At 36.9% G+C, this 21371-nt stretch overlaps 1 protein-coding gene across 1 annotated transcript in view; it reads left to right on the forward strand.

Moving 5' to 3' along the window:
- The window catches only part of NSUN3 (NOP2/Sun RNA methyltransferase 3), a 19233-nt gene extending 746 nt beyond the window's left edge, over positions 1-18487 (forward strand). The window contains exons 2-6 of the mRNA XM_035315190.1: positions 616-725; positions 2044-2387; positions 3977-4131; positions 4656-4777; positions 17832-18487. Coding sequence (XP_035171081.1) covers positions 616-725; positions 2044-2387; positions 3977-4131; positions 4656-4777; positions 17832-18093 — 993 coding nt within the window. The 3' untranslated portion in view covers positions 18094-18487. The remainder of the gene's footprint in view (positions 1-615; positions 726-2043; positions 2388-3976; positions 4132-4655; positions 4778-17831) is intronic.
- Positions 18488-21371: the final 2884 nt, after the last annotated feature.

Below are 21371 nucleotides of genomic sequence, written 5' to 3' on the forward strand. Positions count from 1 at the left end.
CCTTGTCAAATGAAACAATTTTTTATAGGTTGGAAAAAAAATGATTTGGAGTTTTCCTTCCGAATAGTACAAATTTATTTAGAAACCACAAGTTCTTCCTCCCTTGTCAAATGAAACATATTTTTTTATAGTTTGAAAAAAAAATCAAAGTATAGCTCAAGTAATTTTTTTCTTATCCCTGGGGTATCTTACTTACTGCGGTGCTCTGTAACTCCGGGTGACTGACACAATGATTCAGGTGGATTGCTTCCTTTCAGTTAAGCACTTCGGTACATCTTGGCAGAGGTGATCGTGATTCTAAGGAGCAATCTCCATAATCATGCTTTGCTTATTTTGCTCCTGATGTATCACAGCCCCAGGACCCACTGTGTTATCTCAGCTGATGTGGAGACGGAGTATTATCATCAAGCTTTGATTGACCTCCTCACACCTAGGGAACAAGAGAGTACTAGCATAACTTCATTCTCTAAAATCTGTTACGTTTTGATTGCGTGTGTGATATGACCTTGATATCTGAGCATCTGAATATCAGTGAGAAATCGATTTAAGCTGGAAAAATGTTCTTTTAATAGTTCTAGCGAGAACTTTTTAAAAAAACTTTTCCTTTCTCCAAAGGTGGGAAATAAAATAAAAGGGAAACTTCAAAAGCAAATTTGTCAAGTTGTTCTGGATCATTTTGAGAAGCAGTACACAGTGGAACTGGGAGATAAGTGGACCGGTGTCAGGTCTGTTGTTCTGGGGAAATGGGGGAGGGAGGAGAGAGGTTCTGGTAGTTTTTAAGTGCTTCATAAAATAATTTCAAAAAGAGTCATAGGCTGTGGCAGCTGTGTCAGTCTGTTTGCAGTTTAGAACTATAATAAAAGCATGGAGTAACAGAAGACTAAAAATTTTATTTATTTATTTTTCCATAATAAAAGGAAATAGGTTTCTTTATATGGTGATTAAGTTTCTGTTCTCCTGTATGTGTATGCACTGTAAGGATGCTGCCGTCTTATGTGTTTCATGTTACTGTTTTGTAAAAGCATGGTCCAAAGTAACCCTTTATACCTAACAGCTGCTGTTAGTATTTTTTTCTTCATAGCTTTATAGTAGAGACTGGAGAAGAAATTGACTACCGTCTGTTTACCTGTACAGAAAAATGGTATCAGTTAATTTGGGCCTTGATCACACAGCAGCTAAAGAACTGGCACTGAGAGAAGACATCACCTCTGCTAGCTGGTGCTTGTCACTCATAGGAAAGCCATCAGAAGAGCCCTTCAGAAGTTCATTGCTTAGCTTACATCCTTTCCAACAGGAATGTGAACAAAAGCAGTTGATTTCAAGCTGAAGTGCATCAGGAATGCTTATGTGATCTATGCCACATTACTTTGAATGGAGAAGCATCTCATGTCATCAGAATCTTAGTAACCATGTTATTACTGAGTACCTTCTTGAAATACATTAATAACATTTAGAAAAAAGTTATAAGCATAGGTACATAACATTGGTTTAACTGGATCAACTTCAAAACTCCTGGGTTGGATCAATGCATATTTCTCTTTTAGTCAACAAATATTGCTGAGGGGTATTTTACAGTGCTGAAGGAAAAAATACCAAGAAGAATTAGAGTAGAAAATGATGAAAATCCTTGAAGAAAGCTCTGAGAAAGCAAACTGAAATACAAGGAGGCATATTCCTAGATGCAGGCGCTGCTTTTTGGTTACCTTCAAGGAATATTTATTGGTTTATGTTTTTCTAGCCCAATGATTGCAGAATATAAATGGAAATTTAGCAAAGAACATTTGTAAAGACTGCATTTTACAAATGTATTGATGTGTATATATATATATATATATATATATGTATAGATGTACATTTTACAGTGTTTGCAGGAATGACCACTGCAAAACCACTGTGATTCTTTTAGCTGTGATTTCTGATAGCTAATTTTTCATTCTTTGCCCCAGGGAAGTTCTTTATAGTCAGAAAAAGCACTGTGCTTCATATTGGGAAGTTAATTTTATTTGTCAAGTTATTAAATAGCTTTTCCTTTTTCCAATCTAGAGAGGTGCTCACATGCCCATCGTGCTGGCAGTATGCCATCCTGCTTAACAAATTCAGCCAGTCCACTGAACTGGAGAATACGTTGCGTGTGGAGGGATATCATCCTGCCTTTCAAGGAACTTTGCCTTATCTTCCAAGATCATTGAAGTGTTACATCAGTAGAACTCCTAGGAGATTCCCTGCGCAAAAACACCAAACTGGTAAACTGAAAGAATATTATCTGCTGAATGCTGCTTCAGTGTTACCAGTGCTGGCATTAGAGGTGAAAGATGGGGAAGACGTTTTGGATCTCTGTGCTGCACCAGGGGGTAAATCAGTAGCTATCCTACAGTGTGCCTATCCAGGTAATGTATTGAGGTGCTGTTAGTAGATTCCTTGCTTTGTTCCTGGGCTATTTTAGTTGTGTCTGTATTCTGTATGGATTTGGATTGGGGGTGGGAAGAAAAAAATATATATATTCTAATTAGTTCTGTGCCTTTTAGTAGTTTTTTATTTAGGTTTGTTTACCTACAAGACCGTGAAAATTGCATTAGTTATTTAAATATCGGTTACTGCATACTGACAGAAAAAAGTGTAGTAGCTTTATGTTTTACTTCACTGGTTTTCTTGTTGTTACTTCTGAAGAAGCTAATTTAACACCTTTGTACATTTGTTGGTCCAGGAAGTTAAGTAATTTGCAATCTTTGAATATTTGTCCTTTTTTTTCTTTTACTGCGCTACCTGCCTGGCCAGTGCTATGCAAATAATATAAGTAAATATAACTGTACTGATATAAAATGGAATATAAATTAAATGTTCTAGATTTAGGCAGAGGGGAAGAGCATATGATGAGGAATTGGTCTATATCAGCATTTTAAAAGTTCTGTGTCTTCAGCCACCTAGATTTAGCATAAGAAAGCACTATGATAGTCACAGCATGTTAGAAGGCAATAAATAAGCATCTGTTCCCAAGTTTATATGTTAAGTTGGGCAGAAAGTGTCTCAAAATGTTTATAGCACCCTAGGTTCTTAAGGATGAGAATATTAATTATAGCCACCTGTAAATGTTGATTACAGCTTGTTCTCACTCCCTCTTCTAGAGGAAGCAGGTGCTGCCAGTGAAGTGAATTGAATGACTTGCCCTTTCAAAAGGTTTTGGGAAAAAAAAAATAAAAGTAAAATAAAAAGAAAACTTTTATCCCACATATCTTCTGAAGATATTAGTTTGTTGCTGAGAAAGTAAGGTGCAAGGAAGTTGATTCTGACTATATCTCAGTGAATGCTAAAATATTTCCTATTATTTATGGCAGACAAAAGGTGTAGGACAAACCATAGGTGGGTGTCCAGAGGCTCAAAAAGGGAAACTTTTTTAAAGTAGCAAACAGGAGTTAAGAGGAAAATCTGTTGCTGGCCTGGGTTGAGGTACAAGCAACAGTTTTCTCAGAAGAGATAACTACTCAGGCTTTGTTTTAAGTGCAACAACAGGCTTTTGTTGAAACACAGCTTATATTTCAAGTCAGTGAAGAATTGCACTGCTCAGCATAGGTGCAGAAAGCTGAGATTTTATTTAGTTAAAAGGCAATTAATTTATAAAAGACATGTACTCCATTGTCTAAGGACAGTGGCAGAAGGAACATAGAAAAATACTCACTTAGCACTGATTTGGGACACGGCTTATGTTTAAAGTTGGTTTTACTGTGGAAGTCTATTGCTACCATAAGTATTTGCTAGTAAATATTTATGGATTGCTCTGTAGGAACATGTTGAAATTTACTAGGGTTTATAAAAATCTAGCAGTGCTATAAAATGTGCAATAGCATAAGCACATAGGGTGTAAACTCCGTGGCTGTCACAGAAAAAAAAAAAAAAAAAAAAAGAATTTGTTGTTAGTCTGTATTCACAGAAAATAAAGAGGACTGGTTTTAGGGTATTTACTTCATTTATTTTTTTTAAGGTCAACTTCACTGTAATGAGTATGATGATTTGAGATCAAGATGGTTGAAACAGACAATGGAATCCTTCATCCCGGATCCTTTGGTTAACTTAATAACTGTCTCTAAACTAGACGGTAGACAGATTGGAGATTTTAAACCTGAATTGTATGACAAGGTAACATTATTAGTTATTAGTAAATTCTGTTTCTTCCTTCTGATTCTTTTCCTGTGCTGCTTTATTTTTCATGTTTTTCCAGACCCCAAAAAGATATTTCACTTATCAAGGGGAACCAAGGTCATATACAGGATTTTTAAGGCCTCAGGAATCATTTTATGAAGCTTATTGTGCATGTGTTCATGTGTTAGATGATGTTACCCATTTAGTTTTGGTCATGAATTCTGAAGACCTTGTATCCTCCATGCATAATGTGTGCTTAAGAACAGGGGATCAAGTGAGAAAGCTCTATTCTCCAGAAGGAGGGTAGTTTTGGACCATTTTTTTCTTTTTTTTTTTTTTTCTCCTTGATGACTCCATATAAACATCTCAGCATAGTAATTGATCATTTCTTCTCCTAAAATGGAAAGTAAAAATGGTGTTCCCGGTGCTTGCAAAAATAAGTTGAGTAGATTTTGGTACAGATAATCACTTTCTGAAAACTGTATTGTGAATTGTCTTATTTTCTCCTATTTGCTGTACAGGTACTGGTTGATGCTCCTTGTTCGAATGACAGAAGTTGGTTATTCTCCTCTGATACTCAGCAAGCTATGCTTAGGCTGATAAAAAGGAAAGAATTATCTTCTCTACAATTCCAGCTGCTAAGGTGAGAAGTGCAAAGAAAAGCTATTAAAGGAGCTTTTCGTAATTAATGAAAGTATGTTTGGGGGAAAGGGGCTGTGGACAAGATTTGTCATGTTTAATATCCAAACCTAGGTTTCACCGCATGAAAAAATTTCAAGACTATGTTGTTGCAATGGCTGTTCAGTTTAAAAAAAAAAAAAAAGTCAATATGGAATTTTGTATGGTATAACACGAATGGTGAGGTCTAGATCCTCTACTAATGCACTGCTGTACAGTCCTGTTAATTCACTTATATTTGTTTCCATTTACAAGTGATTCAGAACAGTCTGGTACCACAGCAAAATATTTTTGGTTGACATAGCTAAAATGATTTCAGAACTACTCAGCTGAAGCAAAAACGTGCATAGAATGTATAATGTGTTTTTTTTTCTTTTCAATTTTTGAAAGTAGTCTATAAACCTGCCAAGCTGGGTACTCATTCTCCAACACATTTTGTCTTTGTTCTGTTGCAGAATTATCCATTATGTTTTTTTTACAGCCTACATGATAACCAAACTGTCAGTCAACACTGGTTACCAACCATCATTTAGTTCATTAGTTAATTCTGCTTCAGAATTTGTTTCTTGCACTGTTTTTATGAAAAGTTTGAGTCTACTGTGGCACATTCTCAAGTGTTGCTTGAATTTAATGCCCACTTAACTACTTATAGCACAAAGATACTATTCATCATAACTGATAGGGTAAAAAAGTAACAATGTTGGTTTGGGGCAAGTTGGAGAGGACTGTGTGGTTTTAATGAACATTCATCCAATACTCCAAATCAAGGTTGTCATGTATTACTCTGATACCAGCCATAGACTAGCTAGCGTTTGTGAAGACTTTGAAAATCCTTTTTCCCCAATGGGAAAAACTCTAATGTGACTTCCCAAGAATACCTTCTAGACCTGAGTGTTTTTAACTAAGTAACAATCGTGCCTGAAGTCCATCTGTCAAAGCAAATCGAGGGGAAAAAAACATACTACAAAACAATAAAAAAAAGTTTTTATGGAAAGTTCTAATTTACAGCAGTTCCAGATAGTTCTGCATGAGTTCCAGTTGAAAAAGACCTAACAGAAGGGTATGATTTATAGCAGAAATATGAGTATCTTATTGCAGTAATGCATCATGTCACCCATTTCCTTTGAAGAAATCAATCACATTTAAAACACTGACCTGTTTTGTTTTTCTCTTTTCAATATTTGACATATAAAATCCAATTTGTGAGCCCCAACCAAAAGAAAGCATATATCATGCAGTGAAATTTTGGAAATTTGCATAAATCTCTTCGGATTGTAATCCTGAAGTGGAGAACTCATGACAGCAGGAATCTTGTTTTTGAAAAAGGAGATGCTCCTGTCAGCCCAAATCAGATTTAATTGAATTTTTCCTAAGTCAAGAAGAGAACTTTGCTTCTGTTGAAAGTGCACTTTACTATAGCAACAGCAAGAGGAATTGGATTTGTAAGGACAGAATACTTCTTACATGTAAGTTGAAGTAAAAGGATTGTAATTTCTGTTTTGTCGTTCAACATACATCTGAGTAGTTCTACAGATTGAACAATCTATTGTTACGTGCACTGGATTTTTATTTATTTATTATCTTGCAAAAGATTTTAGGGCACATAAAATACGTGGTTAGATTCAAGATGTAGATATTACAAGCTTTATCCGGTAAATATTTGGCATATGCTTGGAAAATGCTATAGATGTCCACAGGATTTTTATTGTTTCTTCTATCTGATCATTTTAGAATGGATTCCCAGAAATCAGTGACATGTCAGATTTGGTGTGAAAGGGAAAAAAGAAATCATAAAATGAGACCAGGAAAGCTTAAATGATTCTTGCAAGTGCATTAGAAGTTTGCAAAATAAAAATTGTAGAATGCTACCCTATTCAAGTCTTTATTTTATGGTCAGGGTGCATAATTATAAGCCAAAAATTGTCAATAAATGCTGTCTCTGATACCTTCCATTCATATTCAGGAAAGTTGAAACTACACTAATTCTGCTGTACTCTGCCTTGTTTGAATCAGTTCATGCAGCACCAGCTCTGACTTACCGCTTCAGGTTACCTGGTATTTTATGCTCAGGGACTTCGGTCACCTCAGTTGCTGTATCAGTAGAACAAAAATAAAGCTGGATCCCAGCAATTTTGCTGGGAGTAGTGAAAGAAATGCTGTGTGATTCAAAATGAAGTATAAGGGCCAAGCATTACTTCAGTTTAGCAGTAGTGGTGAAGTATAAGGAAGAGAGTAGAAGAAGGAACCCACCAATGAGAATTATGAAATGTGAGAGAATTATGAATTGTCACTTCCATCAAGTGACCTTTGGCACAAATTTTGTGGTTCTCTCTTTAATTATGGAAGTGCTTCACTTGTTCACTTGTTACCTTTTTTCTGGGTTTTGTCATCTTGTGGGTTCTTTTCTTGATTTTTTTTTTTTTTTTTTTTTTTTAAGCAGATCAGCCTTTGGGAGTAGGGGAAGCTGGGGACATCAGAGAGGAACTGAGGGAAGAAAAAGTATTGTTGCATTATGATATATATATTACAAGTAGTTGGAGGCTTCAGAGAATGAAGATCTGAAAGAAACTTTGAAACTGATGGGATGATTTTCCTATGTCAGTCTGAACCAAGTTTGAAATCTAAATGAGCAGCATAAAAGCTGAACAGCAAATTTTATAAGCAGCAAGGGCACTACTGGTTTGAAGGAAATTGAGATTGTAATGATCGTTAATACCAAAACCAAAGCATCCCTGCAGAGTGCTATAATCTGAGAACACACTGCAAATCTTGTTATTGTTTGGGGTGTTCATGCAGAAAACAAATTGCAAAATAAGTAAGGAGTGTTCATTTCCTGACACTGAATGCTGGTGCAAAAGGCAGTGATTCCCACATGTGAATTTACCATTGTTATCAGTTCTTAGATGAAAATTAAACCTGGGGTGAAGGTCGAGTGCGTAATAACTTAATGGTGAAACTGCTACAGATGTTGTAATTATTCCTAGACCAGTAATTGCAACTGAAAGAAGCGGTGTTAGGATTCAGCTGAAAATAAATCCAAACAGGATACAAATTGGAAAATGCAGAAAAGGCGTGCAGACTACTGTAACTCTTCTGTACACAACATCTCTCGGTAATTAAATGGCTGTAATTGCTGTTTAATAGAGTTCTGGTCCAGAGGAGCTCAAACCAACTTTAAAAGATACATTGTGGTTGACTTTCTGTTTTCATCTCTTTTTCTCCTTAGTAGTTAACGAGAAGGGAGATTGTGCATGCTTGTCTTGCGTATTCAAAACCAGGAGGTTTGAGCAAATTCTGAGTGCGTGAGAGGTTTGAAGGGCTTTGAATGTTCTGCCCTTTTGATTACTGGTGGCAAATTAGCCATACAAAATGCTCATTTTTCTAGTTGATCTTTAGAGTTGTACGGATTCTCCTTTTTCAGAACTCAGAATAAAGCATTAAATTTGGGTTGAGAAATCAGGAGAACACTTGCTTCAATCCCTGTATTGCTTACAAACACTGATTTTTAAGGAACTGTGACTGATTCTCTGTAACGTAATGCATCTCCTGTTACAAACCTTATGCAACTGGAGTGCAATAGTGAGATACAAGGAATGTTTCCCTCTAAACAAAGAACTTTTTTTTTTTTTTGCTTTGGATTCCAGTCATAACATGGTATTTGAAGTTGCTGATCTTTTCCAAGAAAAGGTTACCAGAAGTTGTGAGATGTTTTTGCTTGCTTGCTTGCTCTATTATTTCCTGCTGAATAGTTTAGGAAGTGGGTGGGTTGCATACTTGCTTGCACTCAGAAGGGAAAAAAAAGAAAAAGAAGCCTCCACCTAAAAATTCTGTACTTATTTTTCTGAATGAAAGGGAACATATATAATTAATGTCAAATGTAAGTAACCAGGTATTGTGCAAACTGTTTCATCAAGCTTCCAATCTGTGGTTGCCTTGCTGCTTCAGTCCCAGTCTCCACTGGAGCAGAGACTGCTGATCATGCAGCCAGTTTGTATGGTGGTTTACCAATCTACACACATGGAGAGGCAAGTGAGATTGACATTTCCCCTTAAGTCATCAGGTAGAACTGGCAACACAAGTCTCTAAAGGCTAACCTACATGCCAGCAGACTAGCGTTATTTTCCCGTGCTCAGACCTTTTCAAATTTATGTTACTTAGAAAATATATTAAAGCTTTTAGTGAAAACTTAAGACAAATATAATAAAGTTTAAGTTGCAAGTTGCTCTGTTTTCTCTGAACATGTGAAAACTAGTGACATGGCTTCATAGAATACATATGTTCATAGATTTTCATCATAGATTTTTTTTTTTTTTTTTTTTTGCCTAGTGTCTAGTAAAAACTGAACTACTCAAAAAATCCCAATATTCTTCCTCTGGCATTCAGTGTCACTTGGGCATTTTCGCTGAAATGTAAGGTTTTCCTCATGTACTTAGAAGAGGAATTACAATCCCTCTATTACACTTGTGATGTGTGTGTATGCTGTTAGTTGTTTATTTTGTTGTAAAGTGAGTTTTTTTTTTTTTTTTTTTATGAACCATTGTATATTGTTCAATATTGCACCAGCATATGGATACCACCATAAGATTTCTGCTTTGATTAAGACAAGAGCCTTTACGGAACATGGGCATGTAATGATGATATTAAAAAGAATATACGCGTAATTAGCTCGTTGTTCTGTCGAAGCAGTGATTTAGTTGAGTTTGTGATTTGCTGCTGATGAAAAAAATATCAGCCATGAGTGTTCTTGGCAAAGGCAGGGAGAGCCAGTGACTTGTGCCTTGAAAAAATAAATTACTATTGTAGAAGCTGCCCGACTTTATTCAGTGTGAGGCTTTAGAAGGATGGCAAGGCTGAATGTCATCAGAAATCCGAAATGCAGAAATAGAGGAGAGACCCTTCAGAAACATGGCAATCTTCTTGCATAGTGCTCAACTCCTACATCGGACCTCTGTGGGTGAAGTTATGGGTTGTTTTGAAATGACCTGAGGGAATTCTGAATGGAGGTACCGGGGTGGGGAGGTGAATTGGGAAAGGAAACAAATGCCCTGTTCTGTGCAGAAGGGAAGAGAAGGCACCGAGGAAAGTGTGGGAAGTCGTGCTGAGGATTGCTTCTCTGAATCATTCTTTGGCTTGTTCCTTGGGATTTTTCTTCCTGCTCCTCTGTAGTTGACCATATAGTCTGCTCATTTTATGTAATTATCTACTCAGTTAGCTCAACCAGGACTTTATTAGAAATGTAACTGTTGGATTGACTTTTTCCATGGATTGTGTGGATGGTTCCATCTAACCGTCTTCCACCTTGAACAAGTTTAACAGTTTATATAGCCTGCTGACCCAAGGCTTCATACCAGGTGTGCTTTTCAGGGCACTGTTCTCTCTCTGTGTCTCCTTGCCTCTCTGGTTGGTAATAGTTAGATAGCTGCTGACAGTGAACCTTTACTTTTTGGTCTAATTGCATATGCCTACAAATACGGTGTTCTGTGCTGTTCCCCAAAACACTGTTGGTTATATTGCTGCAGGTACAAGTCATCTTCTCAAGGTGGTGCCACCAGACAGAAAAGAAGTAGAGATGATTTAAGGAGAGACAGCACAATGTCTGACCTAGGGAAAGAGTGAGGAGCCTTTGATTCTGGTCTGGTATTCCAGGGGCTATTTATCTGTTTTATATAAATAGCGATTAACTAAAACACTGGAATAGTCTTTGCAAACTGAATCTGAAGACTCTTGATCTTCCGAGTAAGTGCCTAAGCTACCTCATTTGAGAGAGACAGCCTTTTATCTTCGTGCATTTAAGTAGTAAGTAAATTTTTAACTTTTTTTCTGTAACTTAGCAGAGAGCTGGGGAATGTCTTTATTTTGGAATAGACTCAAGTTATTTTTTAGACTCATGGTTGGTTTGAATTTCCTCACAAAGAGTGAGTTCTGTGGCCGTTGTTGTGGACCCATTTCATACTGCATTAGAGATACTAAATAGTTTCTGATTTTAAGTTCTGGCTAGTTCCTTAAGCCTTTCTTAGTGCCCTGTGCATAACTTACATATCGAGTCCCTTGTTATAGGTTGCAAAATGAAGTTTCTGGAATTAATAAGTAAATGAACAAATAGGCTACCCAGCAGCTAGGTAGTTGCCTAGGTACTTGGGATCACAGATTTAATTAAGACACTAATTTCGCTTTAATTCCACCTTCAGTCCTTCCTTTGTATATGTGTGGTTAGTAAGCTGTAATGAAACACACTACTTCTAAAGCTGTGTGGCAAGTCTGTAGTGGGCATCAAAGGTCTTCTGTTCTCCCTTCCCTAGCTGAGATGGTTCTGCTTGGGCTGTATATGTTTATTTTTATTTTATTTTTTTTTTTAAATAAATAAAAGTTGAGGTTTGGGAAGAGGAATGGGTCTCTGAAAGTGTGTAAGTGGGTTGAAATTTGTTTGGAGTGAACTGCCTCTGGCTGCTACAGGCTGTCCAGCTAAAACCAGCCTTGCTGTTAGTGATGCTGACTGTGTGGAAGAGGGTGGAAGCAAAATTCTTGGGCATTGCATTGTCATTTGTGGTTCTTACATCTGGGAACAGAATTAAGCTGACTTGTTGCCCTTAAAAGGTCACAGCAGTTCTGGTATTCTGGATATCCAATGTATCTGTGTTAACAGGAAGATTATTCCAGGACTCACCATGAACTAGAGAAGAAAGCTTAATAATGTTAAACTGAGGGTCCAGTCTTTTGTCAGAAGAATTTAAAATTGTTTGCTGTAGAAACATTATTTATCAGAATTTTCAGAAGAAAAAAATAACTAAAGCAAAACAGGTGCTTTACCTTCAACATTAAGTCCGTATTACAATGATGCATCTGGACTCCTGTAAGAGCAAGAAGGAAATAAATGATATCTTCTGTCAGTAAAAAGAATAAAATCGAGGATAAAAGCAAAGGTATCTTGAGATGCTCTACTTCTTAAAAAGCTTATAAAAGTTAGCAGGTTTTATTCTGATCAGACATTATCTTGCATACTGAGTAGAAATGCATCCCAGTTGCCAAAAGATGGCAGTATTGAAGTGTTGTATTATTTTCAAATTACCCTAAAATGTATGTAATCTTTTTACTTTAATACTGGAAAAGGTTAAATGAGTAATATAATTAATGCTGACACTTCCAATACCCAAGCATAGGAGGAGTGGGTTGGGTATGCAGGTACTAACTATAGTTTGAAATGCACATCTATTGTCTGCCTGTTTTTAAAAGGGTGTTTGAGATGCCAAGACTTCTAGAACAACTGAAATGTCAGCCTATCATGTTTAATTTTCTTTAGGCGTGAAAAACTCTTCTGGGGGTTTTGTCTAACTATGTTTTAGTTGCACATTGAAGTGCTTTGGTTTAAGAGGTGTATGGCTCTGGAGTGGTCTTTTTTCTGTGAGATACTAAATAATCATACTGCTCTGTTTTCCCCAATTCATTGTTAGTGTCTTCCCTATTCTTAGACTTTAAAGCAAGTCTTATGAAGTAAACTAAATAAAAGCGCTTTAAAATAGTATATTCCTTTCAAAAAAATCTTATCCACTACTCCTGTAATATGAGTGGTTAGAAGAGACTAGTGCATCTTTTGTACCTCTGACTTCCATAGCTCAATATGTGCTATTGAACTAAATAGGCGTCCTGCAGAAATATGAAGTTTTTTGTTTGTTTGTTTGTTTTTTTGGTAAAATATATATATATATATAGGATGAGGAGAAGAGCAATCTGCAAGTCTTTAACTGTCTTAAAGTACTTCCTGAATGGGCTGGAAAGCAACCACCCTCATGTTTGGATTGCAATTGTGCTTTAGGCTTAGGTGCTGGAAAGATTTAAGCGTGGATTCAGTTACTATGAAGTGATAATGTCAGTAGGTCAAAGGAAATGTCGAGAAGCATCAAGCACATTTCTACAGAATGATGTGCCAGTTAATATCAGTCTATCCTGCGGTTTTCCAGCTGCTATAATTGCAAGTTATTGATGATTTGAAAATACCATTACATTTGGGATTACTTGGTATCACAGTGACCCTCCTAAATTGTGATACGCTGTTATCTCGTAAAGTTACATTCAGTACCTCAGAAAATTTGGGGTTAGTGCTTGCGGTTCTATAATATAATTACATCTTTTTGCATATTGTTTTATATTATTTCCTGGCAGAGCTAAACTTGGAGGTCTTGTATTCAGGCCTTGCATGGTGAATAGGACATGTTAATGGATGGTCTTGCATTTTACCAGTTTTTGTCTTTTTTTGCTCTGCCTTGACTATCTTAGAGGTATAATTGGTATAATATGACAATATGCAACACAAGCTGAGTTATGCATGCCACATGCTGACAGTGGTGCTGGTTCTTCAGGGTTTTGATTGCAAGTGCTAAGGGTTTGTCATGTTAGTAGAACAAAATTGGATGTATGGAAAAATGGACATATTGTGAACTTCAGGAAAATTTTCCTGTGCTTTTAGTACGTTCTCATTTTTCTCCACGGGAAGCTTGAAACTTTGCAATATTAGTGCCTGTAACATGTGAAATTTAGTATGGCCAATGTATATACTCAGATTTAAAATTATGAAATTAATTATAACTAGATTTATATTTAAACTGAAGTTTTACTGCTTTAATAAATACAAAGGAGGACATCTGTACCACTAAGAGAAGAATAACTCCAAATTAATTACCTTCAATATATTTTATCTTTAAGCTGCACATTTTAATAAAAGAAAGGTGAAAAATATGGTGAAAGGTGAAAAATCTTCTGCGCTAGCATCCTTTTAAATCATTCTAGATTTGAAGCTCTTTTTCAGAAGCTACAAAGTGCCTTATAACAACCACGAGATTCGTTACTTAAAGATCAACTCTTAGCTGAAGCATTTTGGGGTAATGCCTAATGTGAGAGGAATCATACATGCTCAGATTGTGTTGTCACAGCAGTGGTGTTGGGTTCTGCAAGATGTCAGCAAATTAAGCTCCAGTTCTGACATACCCCTTGAATGAGCTTGTTCCCCTCTGTTGATTATAGAAGATGACTAGTTTCCGAAATTTATTTGTACAAACTCGTATGAATGAATTCGCCCTCATGCCGATGACAAGGGGATCAGATCACCTGAATCTGCTTACCCAGCGCGGTATCACCCTGTGACTTTGAGCCCAATGCTTCTTCACTTTGAATTTTGCAGCTCTGTGCTGAAGGTTTTTCAAAAGCCGAGCACAGCTTAATCGGGGATGGCGGTCGGTTGACATTGAACACAGCCACAGAAACAACTGTTGCTGAACTTGACAAGATGGATAGATACATTGATTAACCTTGCAGCGTAAAGTAATCCCTCTTAGTTTTTTTTTAATTTATGACTTAGGTTCAGAGTAAAGATAACTTCTCATTCTCCAGGCTTTTTGGGTCATGGGCTAGTGAAAATTCCCAAACTAAGGAGGCTTATGGTTAATTATTTTTTTGTTGTGAGATTTTTCAGGATATTGTTCAGAAGACTGTGTTGTGCCTTCCTCTGAATCACTGCACCAGAGATTCAGTTGCAGGAGCACAGTGCCTTTGAAGGTACTGTCTTGAATGGTTGTTACTTTATATATGGTAAGAGAAAGACACTTAGCAAGTGTCTATGCTTTTCACTTGAGCTACATCTACTTTTTTGGTATTTACCTTTTACCTTTTCTGCAGTAAAAATATTTTCTTGCTTGTATATATTCTCATAGTCTCTGCATTATAAGAAAACAGTTGTAGTTATCAACTCTGAGTAAAGTTATCAGGTGTACTAAAAGAATATCTTGATTGTTGTGCAAAAAAAAAAATCACATTTCAGCTAGTTGCCCTTTGATGACTTGGCATTCCTGTGTAGAAGGAAAAGATGGAAAGAGAGGAAATTCTATAAAAATGAGAGGATTAGATTGTTTCTTGGAATACTGTGAAGATTAGCTCCACTTTGAGCTAGTTTTAGAGAATTTAGCTCTGTTTTCTTTGAGTTCGCGTAGTTGTTTGCTTTATAAATTTTCTATTACACTGGGGGATAAAAAGCTTTTGTGATTTCCAGAACTGATATGAGTCTAAGGAGGCTTGATCAGTGTGTGGTTCTCTTGCTGGTTTGTTCATCTTCGGAATGAGAAGATTGTATTTGCCTCTTCGACTTTTTCATTTATTTATGTATTTAGTTTTGGCTTATGCTTAAACACAGCAGACTCTTCAGGAATGGTCTCAGTGGTTCAGTATAGTAATTAGGTACCCTATCCTTAGCGAAGCCTTCAGATACTGCTGTAGCACAAGTAAAAATGTTAAACTTTCTTTAGAAAGACTAATCCAACTTGCATCAATAGTTTTTCTTCTTGCTTGTAGTAGCAGAAACAATTCTGCCTGTGGCAAAACCCACATCTCAGTGGTCTCTTCAGTTCGGTTAAGTGTTGGTTATAATGTTCCATACATACATACATATATATATATATTTTTTTTTCTTTACATGTGAAATTCAGATATATAATCCAGTTGGTACATGAATGAGGAACTGCTTACTCATGAACTGCATTCACAACTTTTATCAGTGCTTGCATTTGTCGAAGTAATGAATGTGTTGGCTTGCTTCGAGACATTGACTGTGACACTTAATAATCTTTGTATTGTTTTGTTCATGTGTTTAAAAGTACAGAGATTCCATTGTGCTCTACCATTTCTCAGTAGCAAATACAAGCAAGTGACACTTAAGCTGGGATATTCCCTCCCAGCATACAGTGCAGTGGCATTGAGCGTTAGCCCAAAATTCATGGGATGCTTTACAGCAAAACTGCTCTAAAATAGGAAATGGTGCTAAAAATTGAGCCGTAACAAGCTGGTTTTGGAAAGGTAGGTTTCAAACGCTGGAGTGAAAGCAAACAGGCAGTCAGCACAAAACATTTAAAAAACACTTTTGTCTGTCATAGGACAGAATGGAATGTTACTTAATTTACTGAATTTCTTGCAAATATTTTGTCAGACGTGCATGCTGTAGCTTCCTATTCTGCTTTACAATAGCTATCTTCCAATTATCTGGGCCCATTTTGGTTGGCCAGACAGAAGCAGCATAAACCCTGCCCTTTTAAATGGACAGCTGTCACCAGGGAAGAGCAGCAATGTTGAGATGACGCCTGCTTTGTTTTACTGTCTCAAGGTGAAGCTGCAAACGTGACCCGTATCAACCTGTGTCTCAAATATTCTTAAATGCTTTCACAGACTCTCAAAAACTATTCGAAGTCTGAGATAAGCTTTCTATTTTGTGATAGCTTTAGCTAATTTTGGAAGTCCATTAGACCCAGTTAAATTGAAAATATTCAGACCTCCAAAGTCCTTTGTAACCTGTTCTTTACCTTTAACAGGCTGAACTTGAACTGCTCTATCGCTTATGCTAAATGTGCTAGCCATCTGCTCACTCCGTCTTTTTATTGATCTGATACAACAAAGGCATTAAACACTGATTTTTTTAGCATCATCTGTTAAGAGAGATCTGTTCCCTTAGGCTAAGTAAAATTGGAGTAGTGTAGACACCAGTAAATTATGTATTCGGCTTGTTGATTAACCTAGCCAAGACTAATAGAAGAAATGAGCAAGATATGAATATGCTCCCCAAAGAAAGAGATTGGGAATAACACAGGAGTTTTCACCAGGGAAGGTGAACAGAGTTGTATTATCCCTGTACGAAACAGCATTCCTAGGAAACAGTCCTTATTATTTTGGACAGGACTTTCAGAGTTGCTTTGATCCTGCTTGTGATAAGTCTCTTCTTTATTGATGCTTTTCCTGAAAAGGCACAATCCTGTCATAAAGGACTTGCTTTTTCCCCTTCCTTTTTTCCCTTTGCTTTCTCAAGTGTTTTCATTCTGATATCACGCTTAGCAGCTCCTCAGCTTGCCTCTGGAGGAAGTGCTGTTTCAATATCATTGTGTTTATTCATCTGGGCTTGGAACCAGGCTCAGTACTTTTTGGGTCTGCTCACCTGATTCAGGGGCTGGGGTTTTTCTTTTCATGTAGTAGGGTTTGGCGGGGGGGGGGGAGGGGGATATGTTTAGTGGATTATTTTTTTTTTTGCCAGTACAGTGGTCTCAATACTATCTACCCATCTGTGATTTGAAGAATACTCTTTGATGATCTAGTATTTTTTTTTTCTTTTTTATCTCTCTTAATTTGCTAGCAGTGAATATGGGTTGCTTATCTCATTTCCTTATTCTCACAGGCTATATTCTCTCTCTCTGAAAAGGACCTTGGGGATCTGCTTTAATGGAAAGTAAACAGTCTGTTTAAACTCAGTTTCAGTGGGAAAGCAAAAACAAAAAAACAAAACCCACCTCTCTTCTGTCCACCAGTAGTCAAATAGTCTTGAGGCTTTCAAGGAAACCTGAAATCTTAAACCACTTTTTTCAAAATTTGTCAACGGTTTAATAAGTGAAGGGCACATAAACATATGATATGATGCTATAAATCATATTTCCGTAGGAAATCAGATGGAAAAGTAGTGACTCAGTGAAACCCCCAATCCTGTTATATACTAAATAAGTTGCTGGAATTGCAAAAATGATTCTAGAATTACAGCCAAGTAATTAGTCCAGGCTATTACTACAATGGTACATTCTGCTGTTTGTTCACACAAGGTGCCAGCTAAGTAACTAACTAGTACTTTTGATGTAGCCTTCACCCATTTTGTTTGCACAGTTGCAGCATTTTCACAGTAGTGCTGTGCATATAAATGTTCCAAAGTATATTCTGCGACTTTGAATGGATGCTGCTATCTACTTGTCATTCTCACATTAAAAAAAAAAAAAATACCCTTAGTTAACTGAGAATACATTAATAAATGAGAAAGCAAAAATGTGTTGTGGGTTGTTTCCTGAACTGTCAGTTATATTCTGTTAAGACTGTTTTTTTTTTTTTCTATTTATACCTATTTGTAAATCTAGATGTAAAACTCTTGCACCTTTCTCCCTTCACCCCCCAGCCTCTTCTTTGAGCATGTCACTTCATATATTGAATTACGTTTTTTTTTTCATTATTTGCAGGTCTGCTATTAAAGCATTGCGTCCTGGTGGATCGTTGGTCTATTCTACTTGCACTCTCTCGAAGGCAGAAAACAGCGATGTAATAAATCTCATTCTAAACTCCTGCGCTAATGTAATGCCTGTAGATATAAGTGAAATGGCCAAAGCTCTTTCCCAGAAATTCACTTTTCTCAGTGATACACAACAGCATGAACTTCTGGTTCTGCCGGAGAAAGGGAAAGCCTGGGGCCCTATGTATGTAGCTAAATTAAAGAAAATATAGTTCATGTGATGCCTGTTAGTTTCATTTATAAGCGGATAAAATGATATTTATTCCTAATATACTCTCTGTATGTGAACACACGTCCAAGTCAACTGAATTTAGAGCCTTGCAGTTTAGTATATGCTGCTCTCTAATAAAATGGAAGGTAGAAGTTTAACTTAGATAGAAATACAGAAAGTGTCTTTTAATGTGGACTTGGGGGCTTCTATGAAGTCCTTTTGAAGTCAAGGAAGCTTTGTGTTATTTTCGAGGTGATGCTCTGAATGGGATTTATGTGCCAGAGCAGAAGCCTTTGTGGTGTTTTTTTTGCACTTTTAAAAAGATTACTTCTAATTTGTTGGTTTAAATACAGCTTATTTTAAAATAAATATTTGGAGTGGTGCCTCCTTCTGAAGTCTTGGAAATCCTGCATTCATTCTCAAATGCTTCTAGAAATCTGTGTTCCTGTTAAGAGCTGATTTGTATGCAGAGTCTGTCACCTTAAGCTCTGACTATTGCAAGCACTGGCAAAATAGGTTTCACATTTGCTGGGTTGTTTACTGGTTAAAAACTGTCTTATGTTTACAGTTGCAAAGGTCAGCATCTATATCAACATCAGCTTTTCTCGGTTCTGTACTTTTGAGCTTACAAAAATAAAAATTGAAAGAGTAATAAATTTTGTTTAAAGGTCCTTAAAACAGTAGGTTTAGATGTGTTCAGTTTTGATATCAATTTGTGGCATAATGCAGTGCATACGGTAGGCTATAAAGCATATAGAACCAGAATGATTAATAATTACAATATTGGTACAGCATTCAGAAAGTTTTGTTACATAATTACAGTCATAATGAGCAAAACGGACAATCTGAAGTGATTTATCCACCAAATTAAGAAATGTTGAGTGAATTTGTGATGTCACATCTGTGGTGTGTAAGGAAAGAGAGTCCAAGTGTACTAATGTTGCTCTTGGATTCTCTCAGTCCTACTACACAGTACTATGGATAAACACAGCTATATAGGCAATACATATATATATATATACATAAAAATATAGCTATATATCTATAAGGTTGACTCCCTGTACTGAAGCAGAGCGGAGCTGGTTTGTGCCACTCCTAGCATGGAGATTAATTAATGACGAGTCCTTTTCCTAATCGAAGCTTACAGTAATTGCTTTTAAGGAAAATTACTTTTAAGGAATACGGTTTTAAAGAGTGCAAGTTTTTCAGACGTGCCGCTCATCTACCAGAAGTGTGTGCATGACTGTGTACACTTAGATAATTCATATACTTTTCATATGCATCTCTGTGTGTATATCTACATGGTAAGGTTTTCAGAATCAAAAACGTGACTTACTAATGCAGATTTGATTTTTTTTTGTTTGTTTTTCTTTGTTTTCTTCAGAATACAAAAGGGCATGAACTTGTAAATATTGGTAAATAAGCAAGTAATTATTGATCAAAGGCAGAAAAAAAAACAGGCACTGATTGTGCACGGTCTTCTATCAGAAGCTCATGTAAGCACATTGTAAATGCAGTTTTTCTACATTAGTTTCTCTAGTAATTCTGTTGTTATAAGTTCAAAAATACTTGTTACAACTGTGACTGAACTGCCTTTTGTCTCTGGAAAAATTCAACTGACTTTTCATTGTCTTTATTCTATGCTCACCTTGTTACAGTGATGGGCCTCCACTGTATTTGTACTAGTCCTCAGTAAGTCCTCAGTACATCCGTGTGGTCAAGGAGCACTGAACGTTTGTTCCCCGCCCCTCTGAGCATTATGTTTGCTGGGAACTTCCTGGCCATTGCATCTAGAGCAGGGAGATGGCAGCATGCAAAAGCATAGCACCTGACCTGAAGAAAATCTTAGTTGTCTAAAAACAGATGTTGATCTTAAGCAGTAGCTTTGGTTCTTCAGGCTCATATGACTGAGAAGAGGGTGGTTTGGGCAGTTTGCCCTCAGAATAGTATCTCACTGCTGCTCCTTCTGCCAAAGGAAAAAAAAAATGCATAAAGTACTCTGCTCCTTTGGGTACATGAGCTGCCACAGTTATCCTCTCCCCTACTTTGTGATTAAAAAATATTTGAGGTATCCCTATAGTATTAAATCATCAACAGTGTCTGAAAACTGGAAAGGATATAAAGCGTATGCAACTTGAGGCACAGAAGTTACTAATGTATGCAGATGATATTGTGTTCCTATGAAAAGACCTCACAGCATCTGTCCCAGAAACATTAAATGTAATATCTGAATTTAGAGTCATCTCAGGCTACTGGATGAAATAACAATACCCTTGTCAAAATGCTTTCCATCAGTTTTATTTGCCCTGTGGAAATTGAAATGGAAAGCCAAGAATATAACTTATTCAGCAATGGAATTAAAAATATGTGGTTAAACTGAATGGTTGAGGAGAATGTGGGCTAGGTAATCATATAAAGAACAAAGGAATCCGTGAAAACTGAACTTTGCTCAATCTCAGCATATGGGCAAGTCCCTGTGAACTGCATTGCGTTAGACCAAAATTATGCAGCAAGGCCGCCTGATTTATGTAAAACCTGTGCTGGGTTCTATATAGCCCTTTGCTGTTCTCCTGGAGTTTCTTTTCAACTTGTTTGAAAAGGCAGGAAAAAAGAGGCCAACTAAGAAGTGATATTTATTTTGTTTTGTAGCAGATGAATGCTTGTCCAAAGTGCTGTGGAGAATTTTTTTTATGTTCTATCACTTTTGGCTGCCGATGGGAATTTGGTAAGCACTTCTGGAGGGAAGGGGGAAAAGAAGGGTAAAGCAGAAAGGAAGGAAGGCATGCCCATAGAGGCAAGGGGATAAGTTTGCACAGATGAAGAAGAAGCTTCCAGGTAAGGGTGCTTCTTGGAAAGCTTTTTTTGTCTATTCAGATATTTCTTCAATACTTCTGATGCTATAGGACATTCTCTGCTCACCTTCAGGACAAGGCTGCAACATTTGCCCCTTTTACGCCTTTTTCTCAAACTGTAGTTCAAGTCCTTACTACATCCTGCCTCCTCTCTCATAAGCAACACAGTTGGAAATGAGGAAGCAAATTAGCCAGCCTCTCCATCGTGGTGGAAATGGCAGCCCCAGGAAAAAGGCAGGTAAGCAAGCTGAGGGCAAGAAAGTGCTCCCTTCTGTAGTGTGGTGGAGTAGCCAGAGAAATCTGCCTAATTTTTAAGGCAGGCACTTAAGAGAGTGCTTGTGTAACTACTCACAGTTGTGTTATACATAGCATACATATATCAGTGCCTTTATACTTCAGAGGCAGGTGAGATAACTGAAACTCAAAT

Source organism: Oxyura jamaicensis, chromosome 1, assembly GCF_011077185.1.
Source record: "Oxyura jamaicensis isolate SHBP4307 breed ruddy duck chromosome 1, BPBGC_Ojam_1.0, whole genome shotgun sequence".
In the NCBI taxonomy this organism is placed as follows: Eukaryota; Metazoa; Chordata; class Aves; order Anseriformes; family Anatidae; genus Oxyura; species Oxyura jamaicensis.